Source organism: Cyprinus carpio, chromosome B21, assembly GCF_018340385.1.
Source record: "Cyprinus carpio isolate SPL01 chromosome B21, ASM1834038v1, whole genome shotgun sequence".
Lineage (NCBI taxonomy): Eukaryota > Metazoa > Chordata > Actinopteri > Cypriniformes > Cyprinidae > Cyprinus > Cyprinus carpio.
Genome location: NC_056617.1, coordinates 19,323,857 through 19,344,818, shown reverse-complemented (window position 1 = coordinate 19,344,818; position 20,962 = coordinate 19,323,857). Strand labels below are relative to the sequence as shown.

General features: G+C 41.0%; 1 protein-coding gene across 2 annotated transcripts in view; it reads left to right on the top strand.

The window, feature by feature from the left end:
- The window catches only part of stk32a (serine/threonine kinase 32A), a 51,943-nt gene that overhangs the window by 5,253 nt on the left and 25,728 nt on the right, over window positions 1-20,962 (top strand). For both annotated transcript variants that reach the window (XM_019102476.2, XM_019102477.2), the window contains exons 3-5: window positions 35-90; window positions 2,438-2,589; window positions 9,470-9,643. In XM_019102476.2, the coding sequence (XP_018958021.2) occupies window positions 35-90; window positions 2,438-2,589; window positions 9,470-9,643 (382 nt within the window). The remainder of the gene's footprint in view (window positions 1-34; window positions 91-2,437; window positions 2,590-9,469; window positions 9,644-20,962) is intronic.

Genomic DNA, 20,962 nt, shown 5'->3' with positions numbered 1-20,962 from the left:
TACACTAATATATTTATTTATTGTCTCTCCACAGTCAACTTTGACCACTTTCAGATCTTGAGAGCCATTGGTAAAGGCAGTTTTGGGAAAGTAAGTTATGCTTTATATTTACAAGATAAACACAACAAAACAAATTGAAGCCAATGGCATTGAAGCCAAAGTGACCTTCACTGATTGAGCTTAAAACATTGATATTGTAGATTAAGACCTAATTTGGCAGATTCAATTAACTCAAGAATAAGTGCGCCAGTTGGCCTTAAGATGGTTAATTACTATTATATTGACTCGATAGTATGGCAAGCCAACTGTTAACGTCTTTTAATGCACAATATTCAATATGTTTAAATTCTTCAGCCAATGTTTTATTCTGGGATTCTATCTTTGTTGACTCTCCAGTAGAGGTTTCAGAAGTAAAAAGCGCTACCAATCAGAGAATTGTGGCCAGCAAATCAAGCCAAAAGAGATCTTTAGCTCCGCCCACCCCATCAAGCACAGTGAATGACGTATATGTACCTGTATATAGCAGTTGTTCAGCTGCTTCTTAAAAAGCCTAACTTAGACCCACTAGAACTGAAGAATTACTGTCCCATCTCAAAACGACCATGCATATCAAAGATTTTAGAAATGGTAGTTTTATCCCAGTTAATGTCAAATTTCAGTTGGGTTTTAGGGCGGGTCGCGGCACAGAGTCTACACTTTTGAGAGTTGTAAATGATTTTTGTATAATCAGTGATTCAGGTAACTCTGCAGCTCTGATTTTACTGGACCTGAGTGCAGTTTTTGATACAATAGACCATGTGATTCTCATAAAGATCCTATCTTGCCAATAGAGCATTCTCAGTGAAGTATGGTGACTTTGTTTCAACAACAGCTTCTATTACCTGCGGGGTTCCTCAGGGTTCTGTTATTGGCCCTGTTTTAGTTTCCTTGTACGTGCTGCCTCTGGGCTCATGTCTTACCATTTGTATGCTGATGATACACAAATTTATCTCCCATTGAAATCTGGAGAGAACTGTGCTTCTAACTTACTTTTATCATGTCTGGAAGAGGTTAAGAATTGGATGAATCACAATTTGGTTCAGTTAAACCAAAAGGAAAACAAAGATTATGATTTTTGGTCCCGCCAGAGGATGCTCAGACATTGCCACTTATTTAGGTCCATGGTCAGCCTACTGCAGTGACCAAATAAGGAATCTAGGAGCTGTGTTTGAACCAGAACTGAAATTTTGCAAGCACAATAATGCTGCGGTTAAGAGTTGTTGTTGTTTTTGTAGATTGCTCGATTAAAACCAACTCTCTCTGAAAAGAAAATTTAGAGAAAGTTATTAATGCCTTTATTTTGTCTTATCTGGACCGTTGTGATGTTTAGTTCAGAATGCGGTGGCTAGGCTGCTTGTGAATGCTAAGAACATATCACTCCTATTTTGGCCTCTTTCAGGTGGCTACCAGTGGACTTCAGGATAAAATATAAGGTTCTGTTGTATATTTTTAAAGCAGTACATGGAAAAGCTTCAGATTATGTGTCTGAGCTCATTACTTTTTATCAAACATCTACAGTAGGTCTTTAAGATCAACTAATAAGTTGTTTCCTACTATACCGCAAACTCATTTAAAACGTAAAGGGCATCAGGTCTTTGCTCTTGCATGTCCGAGGCTATGGAATAGTCTGCTGCATGAGATTAGAAAGGTATAAATACCTTTAAAGCTGGTGTTAAAAGTTACTTCTTGTCATTAGTCTTTAAGGAGTTGGGCTAGCATATGTTTTAGTTGGATTGTTTGTATGTAGCTGTATGCTGATTGTACAGCGCTTTGGTCTGCAGTTTACAAACTTCAGTCAGTCACACTAAAGGGAGAATGGTGCTGGTCAGTCATCAGATAATAGGGTCAAACAAGCCATCAACTAAATAGGGATGAAACCATAATGTTGTTGTGAATGGGGTGGAGGGTAAAATACAGAACAGTATGTGACAAAAGAAGAAATATTTATTAACATAATTATATAAAATCATATCATACAGCATATATAGCATACGGCTATACATATATTATACAGACTTTAAATAATTTTTTTGTCTTTTTGGACTCTGAAGGTTGTGAAATGTATCCAAGACCTACTAATAAAGTTACAGGAATGTTTATTATTGGAAAATAACTCAAGAAATAGTTATCTGAATTAAATCAAAATTTACCATGGACTCTTTGTCGTTTTTGTAGGTTTTGAGGAATGTTTATTATTGGTAATAAAAAATAAATGATTGAGGCTATTTATTAGATGTATACTAATAATACTTTTTCATTAGCTCCTTTTTAATGGAAATGGGAAAAAAAAAAAACAGGACCAACTCCACTGAAAAACCGAGAGCCCATATTCTTAGCAAATATGGATTAAGATTTTTTTTTCACAATTTTTTTAATTTTTTTTGGCATTTGTTTTCAGGTATGCATTGTCCAGAAAAAGGACACGAAGAAAATGTATGCCATGAAGTATATGAACAAACTCAAGTGCGTGGAGCGCAATGAAGTGCGCAATGTCTTCAAAGAGCTTCAGATCATGCAGAACCTGGAGCACCCTTTCCTGGTCAATTTCTGGTGAGTTTCTCGAAAGTCATTAAGTGATTCATCAGTGCTATACAAAATAACCTTGAATATTAACCAGTACATTTATTCAATTTGTATGATGTAATCAGAAACGTACTCTAAATATACTCTAGGATTAATATTTAGATTCGAATTTGTACTACACGTAGCCTATGCAAGCTAATTAGGTTATTAATTTCAGTGTTTTATTAAATTTAAAAGATGGATCAAAATGTATTCATACTTGAATAAATCACATGAGCTGGTTTTCTAAATATTTCAAGTTGGATGCAATTAACATTTGTGTAGTACAAAATGAGAAAACAATTAACTTAATTTTGAAGTTTATTAACTTTATATTATCAAATGTAAAACTAATAAAATAAAACCTATCCAGGCTCATTGGAAATGCATGCTCTCTACATACATTTCTGCAAAACTAAAAACAACAACAACAACAACAACAAAACGCACCTTTAAGTAAAAAAAAAAAAAGGGCTAGTTCACCCAAAAAGGAGAATTCTGTCATCATTTACTCACCCTCATGTTGTTCCAAACCTGTATGAGTTCCTTTTTTGCACTGAACTCAAAAGAAGATATCTTGAAGAATGCTGGTAACCAAACAGCTGATGGTAGCCATTGACTTCTATAGTATTGTTTTCATGTCATGGAAATCAATGTCTACTGGCAACATTCTTCAGAATATCTTCTTTTGTGTTCAACAGAGGAATAAAACAGTCACACTTTAGTTTGGGGACCAATATTAACTAACTATTAATGATGACTTTTGCCTCAGTTTGCTGCTTATTAGGTTAGTAATGTAGTTGTTAAGTTTAGAAATGGGGTTTATTAAATTATCTAAAATGGTCATGCAGAATAAGACATTAATATGTGCTTTATGAGTACCAATAAATAGCCAATATTCTTATAATATGCATGGTAATAAGCAACTAGTTAATAGTGAGAATTGGTCCCCAAACTAAAGTATTACCAAAGAAACTCACATAGGGTTGGATCAACTGAAGATGACTAAATAATAATATAATTTTGAGCTTTAACTTTAATTGTCACAATCCAAAAAACACTTCTTTAGGTGAAGTAAGAATTCTTATTGTATTTTGCTGCTTGGGTCAAATTCAAACCAGACAGGTTTTAATGAGATTATGAGACCCAGCTGTATGAGAAATTATTCTCTTCCAATCACACACCTTTGCAATGCTCTTTGCGGTTGTTTTTTGCAGATATGGTTTTGGGAAACCATTTGCAACCATAGTTTTTATCACTAACCACTGCGGTGAAAGAATTGGCAATAGACAACTGTTTCAAACTATTCTCTGTGCAGCATTCAGATATAGCACTAGTCTTTGCATTACAACTTAAAAAGAAAGCCTTATTACTTTTAATGAGATGCAGACAGGCCAGCTGAGACCACAGCCTTCTTTATATTTAAAGAGAAGTGCTCTCACACAGCCTACTGTCTCCCGTAGAGTGTGTTTCCCTTAAGAGCTCTGAATTCTCTTCTCCTGATTTCTGAGTGTCTAAAACAAGAGAATGGCATTTACCCTGCAGTTTTCTCATCTGAAAGCCAATGCACTTGATTGGCACACATGTGTAGACGTATTCTGATTACATTATACCATTTAAACTGGTTCTAAGAGGCCTTAAATGCGCTCAAGGTGAATCACTCTTTTGCAGCAGTGTGCTTGTGCATGAAGTACAGCTTGACGAAGTGGACTCCCACCTTACGCTTTCTGAGCACTGCGCTGTAATTTGGTCCCTCTTTGCCCATGGACAAATAAAGCCTGTCAATCAAAGCACAGCTTAAAATCGATGTGACACGAGTCACGGTGGCATCCTAAGCAGGTTTTCATGCCATGCCTTTTTCTTGTCATCAGAAATTTATTAGATGTGTTCTTCTGCTGTAGTGCAGGATCTCAGTGATGCCCTCAAATATGAATCAAACTGCCTCAAAGGGTCATTAGAGGATGAAAAATTCATGCCAACGTTAAAACCTTTTGTTTGTATTTGCCAAGCATACTGTAAATTGAAATTTTTTTGCTGTTTCGTACCAAAGGCAGGATTATTATTGCGGTAACACTTTAGAATAGGGGACACTTATTCACTATTAACTATGACTTTTCCCTTAATAAATTCCTTATTTGCTGCTTATTAATAGTTAGTAAGATAGTGCTGTTTTTTAGTAGGGTTATTGGGTTGGATTATGGATTTAGTATGTGCTTAATTAGTACTAATAAATGGCTAATATAGTAATATGCATGCTAATTTTTTTTTAATTTTTTTTTTTTGTCATTTTTAATTATTATATACAAAAGTACTTATTAAGACTGATGTAGTTTGGAATTGGCGAAATGTGCTTGGAGGAAAAAATATGATCAGAATATCTTATGCATACACTGTATCTAGACATCAAAATTACAAAATAAGTCAATAAATAAATACTACAACTTCAACTTAAAAAAAAGAAAGAAAACAAAAGTAACTAAATGAGCAACAGTACATTTTTGACAAAAGTATGAGATTTGTCATCTATTCAAAGAAAATCATTACACTTTGAGCTAAATATAATAGCCATTTATAGCTTACTGCTACAAAATATAATTTTTTTATATTTTTATTTATATAGTACTTCAGTAAAAAGTGTTTACCTGCCAAGTAGAGAGTTGTTTATTTCATTAAGAGAGCACTAAACATCAGTTAAGCAGTCTAGTTTCCACCAGTGTGTTTCCTTCTTTTATCTATTGCTTTTCTGCAACTAAGGGCTTTTTATACACATCCTTCTGGCTCATTTTAGTAACAAGCTGTCTGTTTTGGTTTTTTATGTAGTTTCTTTTGGATTTTTTTTGTATGAATCCTGCTTTTTTTTCTTGTCTGTTGTGGTGTTTTTGTGTTTTGGGTATGGTGTAGCACAGATGACTCACGTGGGTCTCTTGAAACATTAAGCAGTGAGATGAGAACATCTGCAGATTGTTGTTATGTTGCTCATAAAGCCTCAGGCTGTTCTACTTGTGTCCACACAGAGTGTATGGCAGACACGTGTCGAGTTCAGTCTCTGACAGATGGACATTTCCATGGATCAAAGTAAAGCAGGACGCTTAAAAGTTATTTTCTGTTCTCCCACATTAATTCCTGCATTGAGAACGTCCACTTCCACAGCTGAGGAGTCCTTCATGAATATTAACTACACCCTCGTGAAAAAGAAGTATACTTCAGCATAATGTACTTTTAATCAAAGTACTTCTGAAATAAAAGACTTAACCTAATAGACTTAAGTGCATGTAATGTTTTTGAAAGCTTAAAGGGTTACTCCATCCCAAAATGAAAATGTTGTCATTAATCACTTACCCCCATGTCGTTCCAATTCCGTAAAAGCTTTGTTCGTCTTCGGAACACAATTTAAGATATTTTGGATGAAAACAGGGAGGCTTGAGACTGTCCCATAAACTGCCAAATAAATAAGACACAGAGGAGAGGAATTGTTGAATAAAGTCGTTATTTTTGTTTTCTTTGTGTACAAAAAGTGTTCTCGTCGCTTCATAATGTTACGGTTGAATCACTGATGGCAGATGGAGTATTTTCTTTCCTGGACCTTGACACTGTTATTTATTTGGCAGTTTATGGGAAAGTCTCAAGCCTCCCTATTTTCATCCAAAATATCTTAAATTGTGTTCTGAAGATGAACAGAGCTTTTACGGGTTTGGAACGACGTGGGGGTAAGTGATTAATAACAAAATTTTCATTTTGGGGTGGAGTATCCCTTTAATTAAATGTTTACAAACAACTACAGTTAAAATTATAATCAAGTACATGTGCTTTAGTATGTTAGTGAACATCAAAAGCATGCCAAATGTTAAAACTTGATTTAAAATATAGTTGCCATTTTTAAAAGTGCACTTCTAAACTTGTACTTAAGTATCTTAAGAAACATGAAAGATTTGGGTTTTTTTTTTCAACTGCTTACACACAAAATCTTTAAATGTCACACAGTTTCTGAAAGCTGACATACCAAATCTGCAAAACCATATAATAATTCTCCACCTTTGACTTTGATTTCGTTTTCAATTTCATAAAACACTTTTTGCAAAGCGCAACACACAATTCTCTATGTTACACAAAAATCTAACAGGAATTAAAAATATGGCAAAGGTGTTTGCTTTTGAGATGTGTTTGTGATATTTTGAATGCAGTGCTTAATTTTGCAAGCGATGTGTGTCATTTTGCATTTTGTGTGTGCTATTCTTGGATTCTTGTGTAAAGTTTAAAAAAAAAGATGCAAAGTTTTGAAAATGTGTGTAAGCAGTTGAAAAAAATAAATGAAGCCTTGATGAGCAGAAGAGACTTTAAAAAAACATTACAAATCTTACTCCCAAACTTCTGAACAGCTGTGTGTGTGTGTGTGTGTGTGTGTGTGTGTGTGTGTGTGTGTGTGTGTGTGTGTGTGTGTGTGTGTGTGTGTGTGTGTGTGTGTGTGTGTGTGTGTGTGTGTGTGTGTAACGCTGTGAGAGCTCTGTGAACCAGCCATTTTTCAAATATGAATGGAAGGGAACATCAGCAGGAAGCAAGTATGTAAAATCAATGCTGCTTTGCTGAATGGTTTTTCAAATGAGTGTAAAATTAGTGTTTGCTGATGTAGAGCTCCTGAGAGTGTCAGACATTGATTGACCGATGGGTTACTGAGGGCACAAGCAGAACCAGCTCAGACCTGCCAGTGGGAGATCTTTCTCTGAAACAAACAAATAGGAAAACAACTTAAGTGATTTTCTATGACTGAAGTTCTGTACTTTTGCTTGCTTTGGCTTTATGACCCTACAAAATAGCTCAACAAGTTGGGATGAGACATTTTCCCTTTTTAAAAGGAATAGTTGATTATAAATGAAAACTTATGCCCCCTCAGCCCATCCAAGATGTATTTTGTTTCTTCATCAGATTTGGAGAAATGTGTCATTGCATCAGTTTCTCAGCAATGGATGGTCTGCAGTGAATGGGTGCCGTCAGAATGAGAGTCCAAACAGCTGGTAAAAACATCATAGTAATCCACACTACTTGAGAAGACAAAATCCATAATCCATAATAATGCTTCCTCCAGTGAAAAAGTCATCTGGTCTGAATCAGGAGTGAAATCTGCACAGATCAAGCACCGTTTACAAGCCAAACAGTCCAAAACAGCTCTAAACAAATATGTGGCTGGACTTTGATGTGAGAGACGACAGGAGATGCCATTTACACTGGAGGAAGTGTTATTGTGGATTATGGACTCATATTTTAGCTGGAAGCAACGGTTTAAAGTTAAAACATCTTAAAATCACGGCGGCCAGGTCATCGGATCCCCATTTTGCACAAGTTGATATGATTCTTTAGGGTCTTAATTAAAAGTCTATAACATACTTTGGTTAAAATTTCTCAATGGTAGTGTAAAAAACACCTTTTTAAACCTGTCAAAATCAGCTCTGTTTTCAGCACGCTGTTCTAGTCCATGTTGCTTTAAATGCTAATGAGCTCTGCTGACCCCGCCCCTCTCTTCAATGCGGTGACGAGCAGACTGTGAACTTGCTAACTAGCACATTATTAGGAAAGGCGATTTGCAAAGATTTTTAAAAAGCCCTTATACCCACTTCTACTGTACTGTAAATGAAGCTGGATCACGAATGATTCGCGCGAACATAGACACATTCAGGTTGATCGGGGATCTGCGCATTCACTTCAAAGCGAAAGTAACGTTAATTCTCTGTGTCTTCAGTGGCTCAGATGTCGGGAGTAAATGATGACTGCTATTTTCATTATTACATCCAACAACAAATCACCTCAATCACTTAATCTGAGCCATTCTTGTCTTCCCCCGCACCAGAGTCGACACAATGGCGGACAACTCACAGCTAACTCAGGGTGGGTCTAAGGTAAAACGGCCTTGTCAATCAACCATCGGGGGAGGGGCCTGTGCAGACGTATGTCATTCTGACAGGAATCTCAGAACAGCCTGATTTGAGAAAGGGGATTTTAAAATAGGGACTTAAAAAAAATTTTTTTTTATAATTATAGGATGGACATTTATGTTCAAACAACTTGAAAAGTACATTTTGCATCCAATGATTTGTTTCTTCCAAACACGCAGCTTTTAGCTTCTGAAGACGTTAATTAATGAGCAGGAGTGGTGTGGATTGTTTGTGGATTATTGTGATGTTTTTATCAGCTGTTTGGACTCTCATTCTGACGGCACCCATTCACTGCAGATCATCCATTGCTGAGACACTGATGCAGTGACACACTTCTCCAAATCTGATGAAGAAACAAACTCATCCTAATCTCGGATGACCTGAGGGGGAGTAAATATTCAAATACTCATTTTTGGGTGAACTATTCCTTTAAATAGCCAATAGCATGAGAGCTCTTACATGGTTATTATATAATATGTATATTGTTGTGCTTTTGCCAGCCTGGTGATTTTCTTTTGACCTCTCTCACTAACAAGGCCTTTTCAGACAGAACTGTCGGTCACTGGATGTTTTTTGTTTTTCTGCATTTGCTGTAAACTCAAGACTGTTTACAGTGCGTGAAAATCCCAGATCAGCTGTTTCTGAGATACTCAAACCACCTTGACTGCCACCAACAATCATTCCACAAAGTCACTTAGATCACATTTCTGCCCCAACAGAGATTGAGTTGCCACCTCATGACTGGCTGAGCAGATGTTTGCATTAACAAGCAGGTGTATCGGTTGTACTAAAATAGCCGGTAATCTACCAGTAATCCTACTAAAATAGCCATCTTCATATTGCAAGTCAAACAAATACATGTGAAAGACTCCAAATTAGATGTGTAAATTAATATGAATTATGAAGAAAGATGAGAACTCACTGTTATCATTTGTCTTATGCAGGTACTCATTTCAAGATGAGGAGGACATGTGCATGGTAGTTGACCTGCTGCTGGGAGGAGATCTGCGTTATCATCTACAGCAGAACGTGCACTTTACAGAGAGCACAGTCAAGCACTACGTGTGTGAAATTGCCCTCGCTCTGCACTACCTGCGCAACAAACGCATCATCCACAGGTAATGACTGCATGAAGCTTTTACACATCCAGTGATACAATCAAAGCGAAAAGGCACAAATAATTTGGAAAACAAAAAAGTACTGTTCTCTGTGTGTGGCCTGGTTTGCTTAAACAGAGACAGACAATAGACAATCTTATTAACAAATAATACAATTTATATTTATGCACACACACACACACACACACACACACACACAAATTCTTACATTTTCTTGATAAAAATCTGTAAAGACTTGACAGCAAAAAAAAAAAACTGAGCTGAAGATGGATGTTTGTACAATTATAACAAAAGAATGCTGAGCCACTTGAGGAAAGTTACTTTTAAAAGTAAAGCATTACGATATTGCGTTACTCCCTACAAAGTAACTAATTACGTTACTTAGTTACTTTTTATGGAAATTAATGTGTTACATTACTTTTGCGTTACTTTTGCGTTACTTTTTTAATATGAGCAGGACTTGATTGTTTTTAATATACGAAGTTCTGTTTTTAGCAAATGTAAAAGCCCTTTTACACTGTAACACATAAAAAAAGCTTCATAGTCACGGGAAGAAGGAGGCGGGAACTGGCGAACATTTAAATCAAACTTTAATAGCCAAACAAACATAAAACAGCGCGACAGCCGCGCACAAACAAACCCAAACACAAAATAAAATCCAGGCCTGGTCCTCTCTCGTCCTTCACTGTCGTCGCTCCTCTTTTGTATCCTTCCGATCTCCTCCGTAGGACTCGAAAACGGTGAATGGAGCAGGTGTCGCTCATTTCCAAATCACTCCATCGGCCTCGACCCATTCCCCCGGCTCTCGGCCTCACCCCACTCGTCACATACACCAAAAAGTGTAATGAATAAACCTCAGGCTGAAGGAAAAGTAAATTCACGTCTGTACAGTAGAATTCAGGAGAAGAAGTTTCAACACTCTTCAGCAATAAAAGAACAATGAAGCACAATTGTTAGTTTATCTAAAGTCATTTTTGCTTATTAGTATGGTTGAACTGGATCATCAAAGGTCAGCAGCAAAGACACTGGTTAATAAAATGGGATTAGATACATTTGTGTTATTTAACATATTTAATTATTGCAGGTTTCCATCATATTCTGAATTTGCATTTCTCTGTTTTAATTCATTTTGATGAATACTAAATCTTTTTTTTTTTTTTTTTTTTTTTTGTGAGTGGGGTGAATTAATGCACATTCACATTTAGTCTAGAAATACAGTAACATCATGTTCACATAGGGCACAAAACGCCTCTGTACTTTCAATTTCTCCCAATATGGGGACTGGAGACTTGTCAGTCAATAAATGGGAAAACAAAGTATCTGGCGTTACTTTTTTAAAAATCTGATTGCGTAACTCGCGTTACTTGTAATGCGTTACCCCCAACACTGGGTATAAATAGGCGACAGGTGCATCCACTCATTCAGATTTTTGCTTCGAAGCAGAGTGGTTGTATGAAAGCTGTTATACTCCACAAAGCCTTTCACCTGCTATGTGTTGGAGAGCTGTTCTGGTTGGGGGTATGGCACAAACAGCGGTGTCTCTTTAACACTCATGTACTGTTGATCGTTTAATCTAATTATAACCCCGATATCTGCATTATTGCCTCTTCCTATATATGTGTATATGTGCCCCCCGGATGAGATCAGTAGCACGAGATTTCACGCGTTTCCTGGCAGCACCTGTTTCCATGGGATCATAACAAGGAAGTTTGTTTTAATAAAAAGGTAGCCAGCTTTCCGGCATTGTGCAGCGTTGTGCTCACACTGGTTATTTCTATTTTTGCCCGGGTCTTCAACATTTGGGGATTTTTACGGACTGTGTTTTGGATTATTTTCGTTCGTGTACTTTTCGGGGACATTGGATTACTTACCAAGGAGGACTATAAAAGTTTTGGTCATCACTTTGGATCTGCTCTCGGACGTTCGTCTACGATCATCCACTGGTGAGACTGATTCAGATCTTGTATATAGTGTTCATGGACTCAAAGACAATCTACATTAACATACACTCCTCACTCAATTTGGGCTCGCTGTATATTTGATATCTTTGTATAATACACCAGGTGTTATATATGGATTTTGGGTGTCTGTGATTTATATCTTTTTCCTTTGTGGGGTAAACTGAGTGTCTCCCCTATATTGTTTTGTACTGTCCACGTCATAATACGCGGAGTGTTACAAAGTGGTGGTCCATACGGGGACGTTCTATTTTTGATTTTTGTTTTATTATTTATTGGTAAATATGGAAGAAATAGGTACCCCGATTGCTAGGGTGGATAATAATGTACAGACACCTAATGATCATGGTGAAAATGATGCGGATGTTGTTGATAGCTCTGGTGATATGCCTGATGTAGATTTTACTGCAGGCCCATTTGTAACACGATGTAATCCTACAGCAGAAGTAACGTCTATGATAAGTTCCCTTTCGAAAGCTTCAGTCGATGCTGCGCTGCTCAGCGCATTGTGAAATGTCTTGTTCGTGACCAGCTGTGAATAATGTGTTTAACACGTCGATAGAATTGACCCGGCGGTAATATAGCCTCGGTTGATGACGTCATCGGAGCGTGCCCGCAACATGGGGCTATAAATAGATAAGCCACAGGTGCATCAACAGGTCTTTTGTCTTCAGATCATTCTGTGCATGTGTGCGTCAGGAAAGATCCTTTTTTGTCTGCTACAGATCTTCGTAGGATGAGCCAACGAAACAGTAAGTGTTGTGTTCCTCCATGCTCTCGTCCTATGTATGAGCTGGATACACATGATTACTGTTTTGTTTGTTTGGGGGAAGAGCACGCGTTTCTGGCTTTAGAGATGGGCGAGTGCGAGCATTGTGAACTGCTCTCAGTGAAGATGCTTCGTGCTCGTCTGAACTATTTTCAGACCACACCCACCTTTTCGTCGGAGGGCTCTCGTGCGGGTCTGCGTGACGAGTGAGCGACGAGCCCGTCCCTTTCGCTTACGGTGTCACCAGATCCACGCATCCTCTCTCGTGATCTCGAAGCTCGCTCCGGTGCTTCTTCAATTCACGAGGAGGATGATAAATCTCTTGGGTCTTCGGGCCATGAGCAGGCCGCCTCTGAACGTTCCTCTCGCGAGAGGAAATCGGTCGAGGAGCTGCTCGAGGTGGTTACTCGCGCGGTGGACAGGCTGCAGCTTGACTGGCCACGCGAACAAGAGACCCCCAAACGTAGTAAGCTGGAGGATAGGTTTCTGTCGGGTGGTAGGGGAGAGAGACCGCAACATCAGTCTCTCCCCTTTGTCGAGGACCTCCATGATGAGATATAAAAGTAATGGTGGTAAGCTTGTGGTTAGGTTTTCTTTGTGCCCTCGACGTTGACTTTTTCAACTATCGTGGATGCAAAGTCGCGGGGGTATTCGGAGATGCTTCGGGTTGAAGAGTCGCTTGCGAGCTATCTCTCGCCTGAATCTGCATCATCGGTGAAGAAACCTACTCTCCCCACTAAACCTTGTAGAATTACATCATCGCTAGTGGGTAAAGCTTACCAAGCTGCAGGTCAGGCTGGTGCTGCGCTGCACACTATGGCAGTGTTACAGGCATACCAGGCTGACTTGTTGAAGGACTTGAGTGTGGCCAGTACAATCGACGAGGAAGCATTCGCTGAGCTTCGTTGGGCCACAGATTTGTCTCTCTGGGCGACCAAGCAGACGGCTCGTGCCATTGGCCGGGCTATGTCAGCTTTAGTCAGCACGGAGAGGCATCTGTGGTTTAATTTGACGGGCATTAAAGAGAAGGAACGTTTGTTTCTTTTAGACTCTCCTATCTCTCCATCTGGCCTGTTTGGCGATTCGGTTAATACGGTCGTCGACAGGTTTAGGGAAGTAAAGAAACATGAAGAAGCGTTCGTTCAGTTTCTTCCTCGCCGCACTAAAGGGGAGGGGCCATCAGCCACCCAGCCTCGCCCCGGTCCTTCAAAAACCAAGGAGGTTAAAAAGCAGAGCGTGGCAGACTGTGCTCCCCCTCGTAGGGATTGGGGACAGGTTCGCCGTGCTCAGCAACCTCCCAAGCCAGACCTCAGGACTTTCATCGATAAGAAGAAGAAGTCCTGACGCTCTGGCGCCCGTGCTGGTGGGGATAGTCCCTCACGGGGTGGTGCGCGCTCGAGAGCTTTTCGCCCCGCCCCGTTACCCTCACAAAACCCCTCCATCCCCATCGCTTCTTGTGCCTCGGGGGGCGGGGGTTTCCAGCGAGATATTAGATGTTCCAGTGTTTCCTGCCGTCATTCATCTAACATCTAACATCTAACATCCCCTCAAAAGGAAGTATTGAAATTGGTACCACTCTCAGAGAGTCTGGCAGCGTGGAAACTTCTGCCAGGCATTTCTGCGTGGGTGTTGAGCACAGTACGGATAGGATACAGGATCCAATTTATTCGTCATCCTCCTCGTTTCAACGGCGTGGTCTCCACTTCCGTGAAACCGGAGCTTATGCAGGTACTGTCTCAAGAGCTACAAACTCTTCTGGGCAAAGAGGCCATAGAACATGTTTCTCTTCCAGGGAGAGAGTCGGGCTATTACAGCAGATACTTCCTGGTTCCCAAAAAGGGTGGGGGAGTGCGTCCAATCTTGGATCTTCGAGGCTTAAACCGTACAATCAGAGCACTTAAGTTCAAGATGTTAACCGTCAAGACGGTCGTGTCGCAAATTCGGCATCATGATTGGTTCATCATGATTGATCTGAAGGACGCATATTTTCATATAGAAATTTTGCCACAACACAGGAAATTCCTGAGGTTCGCTTTCGGGGGGAAGCATACCAGTTTCGGGTTCTTCCTTTCGGCCTAGCCTTATCACCCCGCATGTACACAAAATGCATGGATGCAGCGCTGGCTCCATTACGACTCCAGGGCATTCGCATTTTGAATTATATCGACGATTGGCTGATACTAGCACAATCACGAGAGATGGCGCTACAACACAGGGACATCGTGTTAGCTCATCTAGTTTCTCTGGGGTTGAGACTCAATACCGAGAAGAGTGTTCTCTGTCCGGACCAGAGAACGACTTATATCGGGATCGTTTGGGATTCGATCACAATGTGGGCACAACTGTCTCCCGCTCGGATCAAGACCATTCAGCAGACCATGAGCAAGGTCAGGCTAGGCCAGGATCGCACTGTTCGTCAGTATCAAAAGATGTTAGGTTTCATGGCTTCAGCATCCACGGTGATTCCTTTGGGGCTGTTGCACATGAGACCGTTTCAGTTGTGGCTAAAAGCCAGAGGATTTCATCCGAGAGCCAATCCTCAAAGGCAAATAAAAGTGACGCGCCGCGGGCTTCGTACACTATCTCTGTGGCTCAGACCCCGGTTCCTTGCCTTGGGTCCCACTCTAGGGGCACCATGTTGTCGCAGACTGCTAACGACTGATGGGCTGGGGAGCAGTCTTGGAAGGCCACCCAGCTCAAGGGGAATGGGGGGGTCATCAGCTCAATTGGCACATCAATTGCCTCGAGCTGATGGCCGTATTTCTGGCTCTGAAATGTTTCCTCCATCATTTGAGAGGCTGTCATGTCCTAGTACGGGTGGACAACACAGCAACAGTCTCTTATATAAATCACCAGGGGGGGTCTGCGCACACGCAATCTGAACAAGATAGCGAGGCAGATTTTTCTTTGGGCCCAGGACAAGCTCCTGTCACTCAGGGCAGTTTACATTCCGGGGTGTTTGAATGTGGGAGCGGATTTACTGTCCAGACAGACACTACCGACAGGGGAATGGAAACTCCACCCAGAGGTAGTGAAACAGATTTGGGCAAAATTTTACGAAGAAGAGGTGAACCTCTTCGCCTCCCATCAGACAGCGCAATGTCCCCTCTACTTCTCTCTGAGTCACCCAGCCCCCCTGGGTCTGGATGCGATGGCGCACACATGGCCCAAAATGCGCCTGTGTGCGTTTCCTCCAGTTTCTCTGCTCCCGGGAGTCCTAGCCAGAGTTCGCCAACAAGGGTCTTGCCTCTTGCTGATAGTGCCACGTTGGCCGAACAGAGTATGGTTCTCGGAGATAATATCTCTCCACGACGGCTCGCCATGGGCGATTCCAGAGAGAAGGGACCTTCTGTCTCAGGCAGGGGGCACGATATTCCATCCCAGGCCCGACCTGTGGAATCTTCATGTTTGGCCCCTGAAGGGTACCAACTGAGGAACACAGGGCTTTCGCCGCGGGTTATTGATACCATTCTTAGTGCTAGGGCTTCCTCCACCAGACAGAGTTATGCCAGTAAATCGGGTGTCTTTGACAGGTGGTGTGTGGTACACAATGTAGATCCAGTCAACTGCCATATTGCTTCAGTTCTGGACTTCATGCAAGAGAAATTGTCAACAGGCACATGCCCTGCTACTCTTAAGGTTTATGTGGCCGCTCTTTCGGCTTGCCACACCTTGATTGACGGGATGCCACTCGGGAGGCACCCTCTGCTCTCTCGCTTTCTTCGTGGGGCCAGACGACTGAGGCCTACAGTAAAAACCAAGATGCCTTCTTGGGACTTAGCTATAGTTCTCGAGGGTCTGGTTGAAACCCCCTTTGAACCTTTAGAGTCAGCGTCTGATTGTTTTATAATCCACACAATGTTTTTTCTCATGGCAATAACTTCTTTGAAGAGAATTGGGGATATGCAGGCTCTGTCTATCTCACCATCATGCTTAGACTTTGCCCCAGGGAGCGTGAAAGTGATTCTGCATCCTCATCCTGATTACCTGCCTAAGGTTCCATTTTCGGCTGTACATCCAGTCATTCTAGAGGCCTTCTGCCCTCCGCCGTTCACAACGCCGGAGCAGGAGAAATCTTATAGACTGTGTCCAGTCCGTGCTCTTCAGACTTATGTCCACCGCACTAGCCAGTGGCGTAAGTCGGAGCAACTGTTCGTCTGTTATGGTGGTGGTAACAGAGGAGCAGCTGCCACCAGGCAGACCATGTCTCACTGGGTCAGGGATGCTATTGCTTTGGCTTATGAGGCGCGTGGTTCCCGGTTACTTAACTGTAACCTTGTTCCCTGAGAAAGCAGAACGAGATGCTGCGCTGCCGTACTGAAATATGTCCCAGGACTGCTCTTCAGACAAAATGTCCTGTTGATGCACCTGTGGCTTATCTATTTATAGCCCCGTGTTGCGGGCGCGCTCCGATGACGTCATCAACCAAGGCTATATTACCGCCGGGTCAATTCTATCGACGTGTTAAACACATTATTCACAGCTGGTCACGAACAAGACGTTTCCCAATGCGCTGAGCAGCGTAGCATCTCGTTCCGCTTTCTCAGGGAACAAGGTTACAGTTAAGTAACCGGGAACGTTCCCTTTACATTTCTGACATTGAGGATAAAACTGATGATGATGATGATGATGAGACTAGCTGTTTGGTCCAAGATAGGGTTATACAAACAATGCAAGCAGATAGAGAGTCTTTGTATACATTGATGATATAATTGTGTTTCCAAGTCCTTATCAGAACACACACATCACATCTAAACAGGATATTACAAAGACTCACCCAGACCAAGCTTACCCTCAACATGAAAAAGTGCTACTTCTTTAAAAAACAGCTAAAATTCTTGGGACACAGGGTCTTCGAAAGAGGAGTCGAAATGGACATGGAAAAACCAAAGCTGTCATTCAATATCCTCCACCCAAAGACCTCAAAGCACTCCAATCCTTTCTTGGTTTAGCCGGCTGGTAACACAAATTCATACCTCATTTCACAGATATCACCGCTCCCCTCAATAATCTGAAAAAGAAAGATATGAAGTGGAAATGGACCCCTGAATGCCAGGCCAGCTTCGACACCATCAAATTGTCACTTCAAAGTCCACCCGGACCTCAATCAGAAGTTCCAGGTCCATACCGATGCCAGTGATGTTGGACTCTTCGACTACAGCAGTTTAACTTTCATATCCACCATCGGAAGGGCTGTCTTAACTAAGGACCTGATGCGCTTTCTAGAGCCCCTGGGTCTGTTAAGGAAGAAGATGCACCTTGTCTAGCAGTTACATCAGCTAAACATTCTTCAGACATTCGCCATTCAATTGCTGAAATGGCACAAGCCCAGAACAGCAATGAAACGGTCAGTCGACTGAAAGCAGAACCTACATCCAGGAAAGTAAAAGACCAGCAGATTATCTTCGAAGAACATCAGGAGGTTTTATATCAGCAAGTTCCTATGAAGAATGGAGATAAATTTCAGTTAGTCTTCCCTCAAACTTTGTTGATAGCAGCATCTGGGGATAGGTGAAGATTTGCCGGGGCTGCCTCCTTTGGGTGTTGTTGCCACCACCGAATCAGACCCAGAGTTGACGGCCATACTTGCCCCGGCAGCCGTGTGTATCAGGCTGGAGGTGTGCATGCCACCCAGTCCTGAGCCCTTTTGGCTGAAAGACTGGTTTCTCGACACAGGGCGTGGCTCTTGACTGCATTCTGCCCCGCGTCCTTTCTTCCCGGAGTTGTATGAGGAAGTAACAAAGTTATAGATGGCCCCTTTTAAAGCCAGAAGCTGCTCGTCTCCTTCCTCCGTACTCACTACCCTCAATGGCGGGGCAGCTAGGGGTTACATGGACATTCCCCAGGTGGAGAAAGCAGTTGCGGTGCATCTGTGCCTCGCAAAACGCGGCTACTTGGAGGAATCTTTTAGCTCTTGCTGCCAAAGCTTACAGTGCTGCAGGCCAAGCCTATTCTGCCCTGCATACCATGGTTATCCTGCAGGTCCACCAAGCCAAGGCACAAAAAGAAATGCACGAGGGTAGTACCGACCCGAGGTTGATGCAGGAGCCTCGCACAGCACTTGGCGAAAGTCGCAGTGTGGTCTCTCTGGAAGGCAATGTCCACGTTAGTGGTCCAAGAGAGGCATCTCAGGCTCAACCTGGTCGAGATGAGAGTCGTTGACAAAGTCTGCTTTCTTGACACTTCCATCCCTCAGGTTGGAAGAGGTGTCCCCATGTCCCCAGCCAATAAATAATCTAGTAAGACGATGAAGCAGCCCTGACACAGGCAACCCGGATATGTGGGAGACTGCTCTTTAGAGAGGAGAGCCAGGTGGAGAATCTTTGGTTCTGTTCCACAATTTCAAAGAGCAATTTCCTGGCTTGTGCTGCCCAACCCATCCCATTGGCTCATTCGGAAAGTTCAACTTGTACGCGATTCAGTTTGCTAGATGACCCCAACAGGTTCAGTGGCATTTTCTATACTTGGTTGCTTTTTTGCTTTTTATACTATTCCATGACCCAGGCCCCCCTTGGCATGGATGCATTGGTACACAGTTGGCCTGGAATCTACACATGTATGTATTTCCCCCAGTGAGTCTTCTCGCACACTATGCAAGGTCAGGGAGAACAAGGAACAAGTTGCGCCTTACTGGCCTACCTGGACCTGGTTTTCAGAATCAGAATGAGCTTTATTGCCAGGTATGTTTACACATATGAGGAATTTGTTTTAGTGACAGAAGCTCCACAGTGTGACAGAATCACAGTGACAAGACAAGACAGATATTAAAAAGAATAAAATACAAAATAGACAATGTGCAAAATAGCAACGGGACGAGCAGGGAACGAGGGTCACGTATGTAACTCACTTACTGAAGAGCCAAATATCTGGACAATTCTGGACAAATGTGCTGTTCTTTCATCCCAGACAGACACATGAGATGAAAGATAATCAGGACAAATGAAAGAGCTCATTGCTGCAGACAGTAATATTTCATCAACAGCCTTATTATGAATTAGAGAAATTCAGGAGATTACTTCATCTCTGTCCAGCAGGATATACTTCTCTGTGATGAATATAACCAAGGACTGTGCTTTTAATGCATGCAGGTGATATGCTGGTTAGAACATATACATTGTTCACACTTCTCTCAAATCATATTTGTTTGTTTGTTTGTTTGTTTAAATCCAGTTTTTAGGATTGGCTGTAGGCAGAATCAGTTACCACTTAATTGTTAACATGATGGCAGAAGACTTTATGTCCATACAGTGATAGAAGCTGTAATTTTAGTGTCCAAAATGTCATTCTCACTCATTCAATTTAATTTGATTCAAGTTTATTTGTAAAGTGCTTTTCACAATACAAATAGTCGCAAAGCAGCTTTACAGAAAATTAAAGTTTCTACAATATATTAAGTAGTAGCTTATCAGTGGTGACTGTCAAATTGATGTACATATGGCAGAAATGTACAGTAAAATTCAGTTAATGATGTAATCAAACAGACGATGAACACTATTAACACCAACAATTATATGTTGCAATCAAACTTGTAGCAAAATTTGGTAGTTTATGTTGTCTCAGGGTTGGCATCATCTCTTCTCAGGTGTTCAGTCATTTCAGGTCTTTGTAAGGGCTGGATTTAGACTGAAGCTTGTGTAATTCCTTACAATATCCCATTGCAGAAAAAGAGAAGCAAATAGAGACATAATTACCGTAGCTGCTGTTTCAACCAAGCAAAAACAATTTGTTCAACCCAAGCTAAAGAATAATAATGTGCATTTGAACAGATACAACTGCAGTACAAGATTATGAGATGCATTATTTGAATGCATGGCCAAAGAGGTGTCTTTAATCTAGATTTAAACAAAGAGAGCGTGTCTGAACCCTGAACGTTATCAGGAAGGCTATTCCAGAGTTTGGGAGCCAAATGCAAAAAAGCTCTACCTCCTTTAGTGGACTTTGCTATCCTAGGTACTACAAAAAGTCAAATGTGTTTCTTAAATGTTTCAAAAACTAAAGAAATGTGTATTGATTTTAAGGAAAGAGTCCTCAACGAGTGCGACCATTATTAAAGGGGAGCAGATCCAGAGGGGAGAAGAGTATAAATACCTTGTAGTTGTTTTAGATCACAGATTGAGGTGAGAAAAATTTACAACAAATTTATCCGACTAGATGTCTTGGTAAAGCTATGAAAATTATATATCTAATAATAGGCTCCCACTGTATGATGAGTTTGAGCTTTTGCCTTCAAGTAGAAGATTTAGGATACTGGTGTTTTTTAAAAAATGGGGGAGGGGGGGGGTCTTTTATATCACAGGCAGTGAAGTTCTTAAATGAAAGATAGGTAAGAAAGATGTTCTCTAAATGAGCAGGTCTCAAATGAGCAGGTATTGTTCTACAGTGAAATTTATGTTGTATTGAACCGCATATTGAAGTCACTGGAACTAAATTTACTTACTAACTAGTAATACAGTTAGTAATAAGTTAGTAATAATGTTAATTTACTAGTAATAAAGAATACAGTTACATACTAAGTCGATTGTTTGTTAATAGCGATAACTGGACATTGAAATAAAGTGTGACGGTTTTTGTTAATGAAAACATACTCTATTG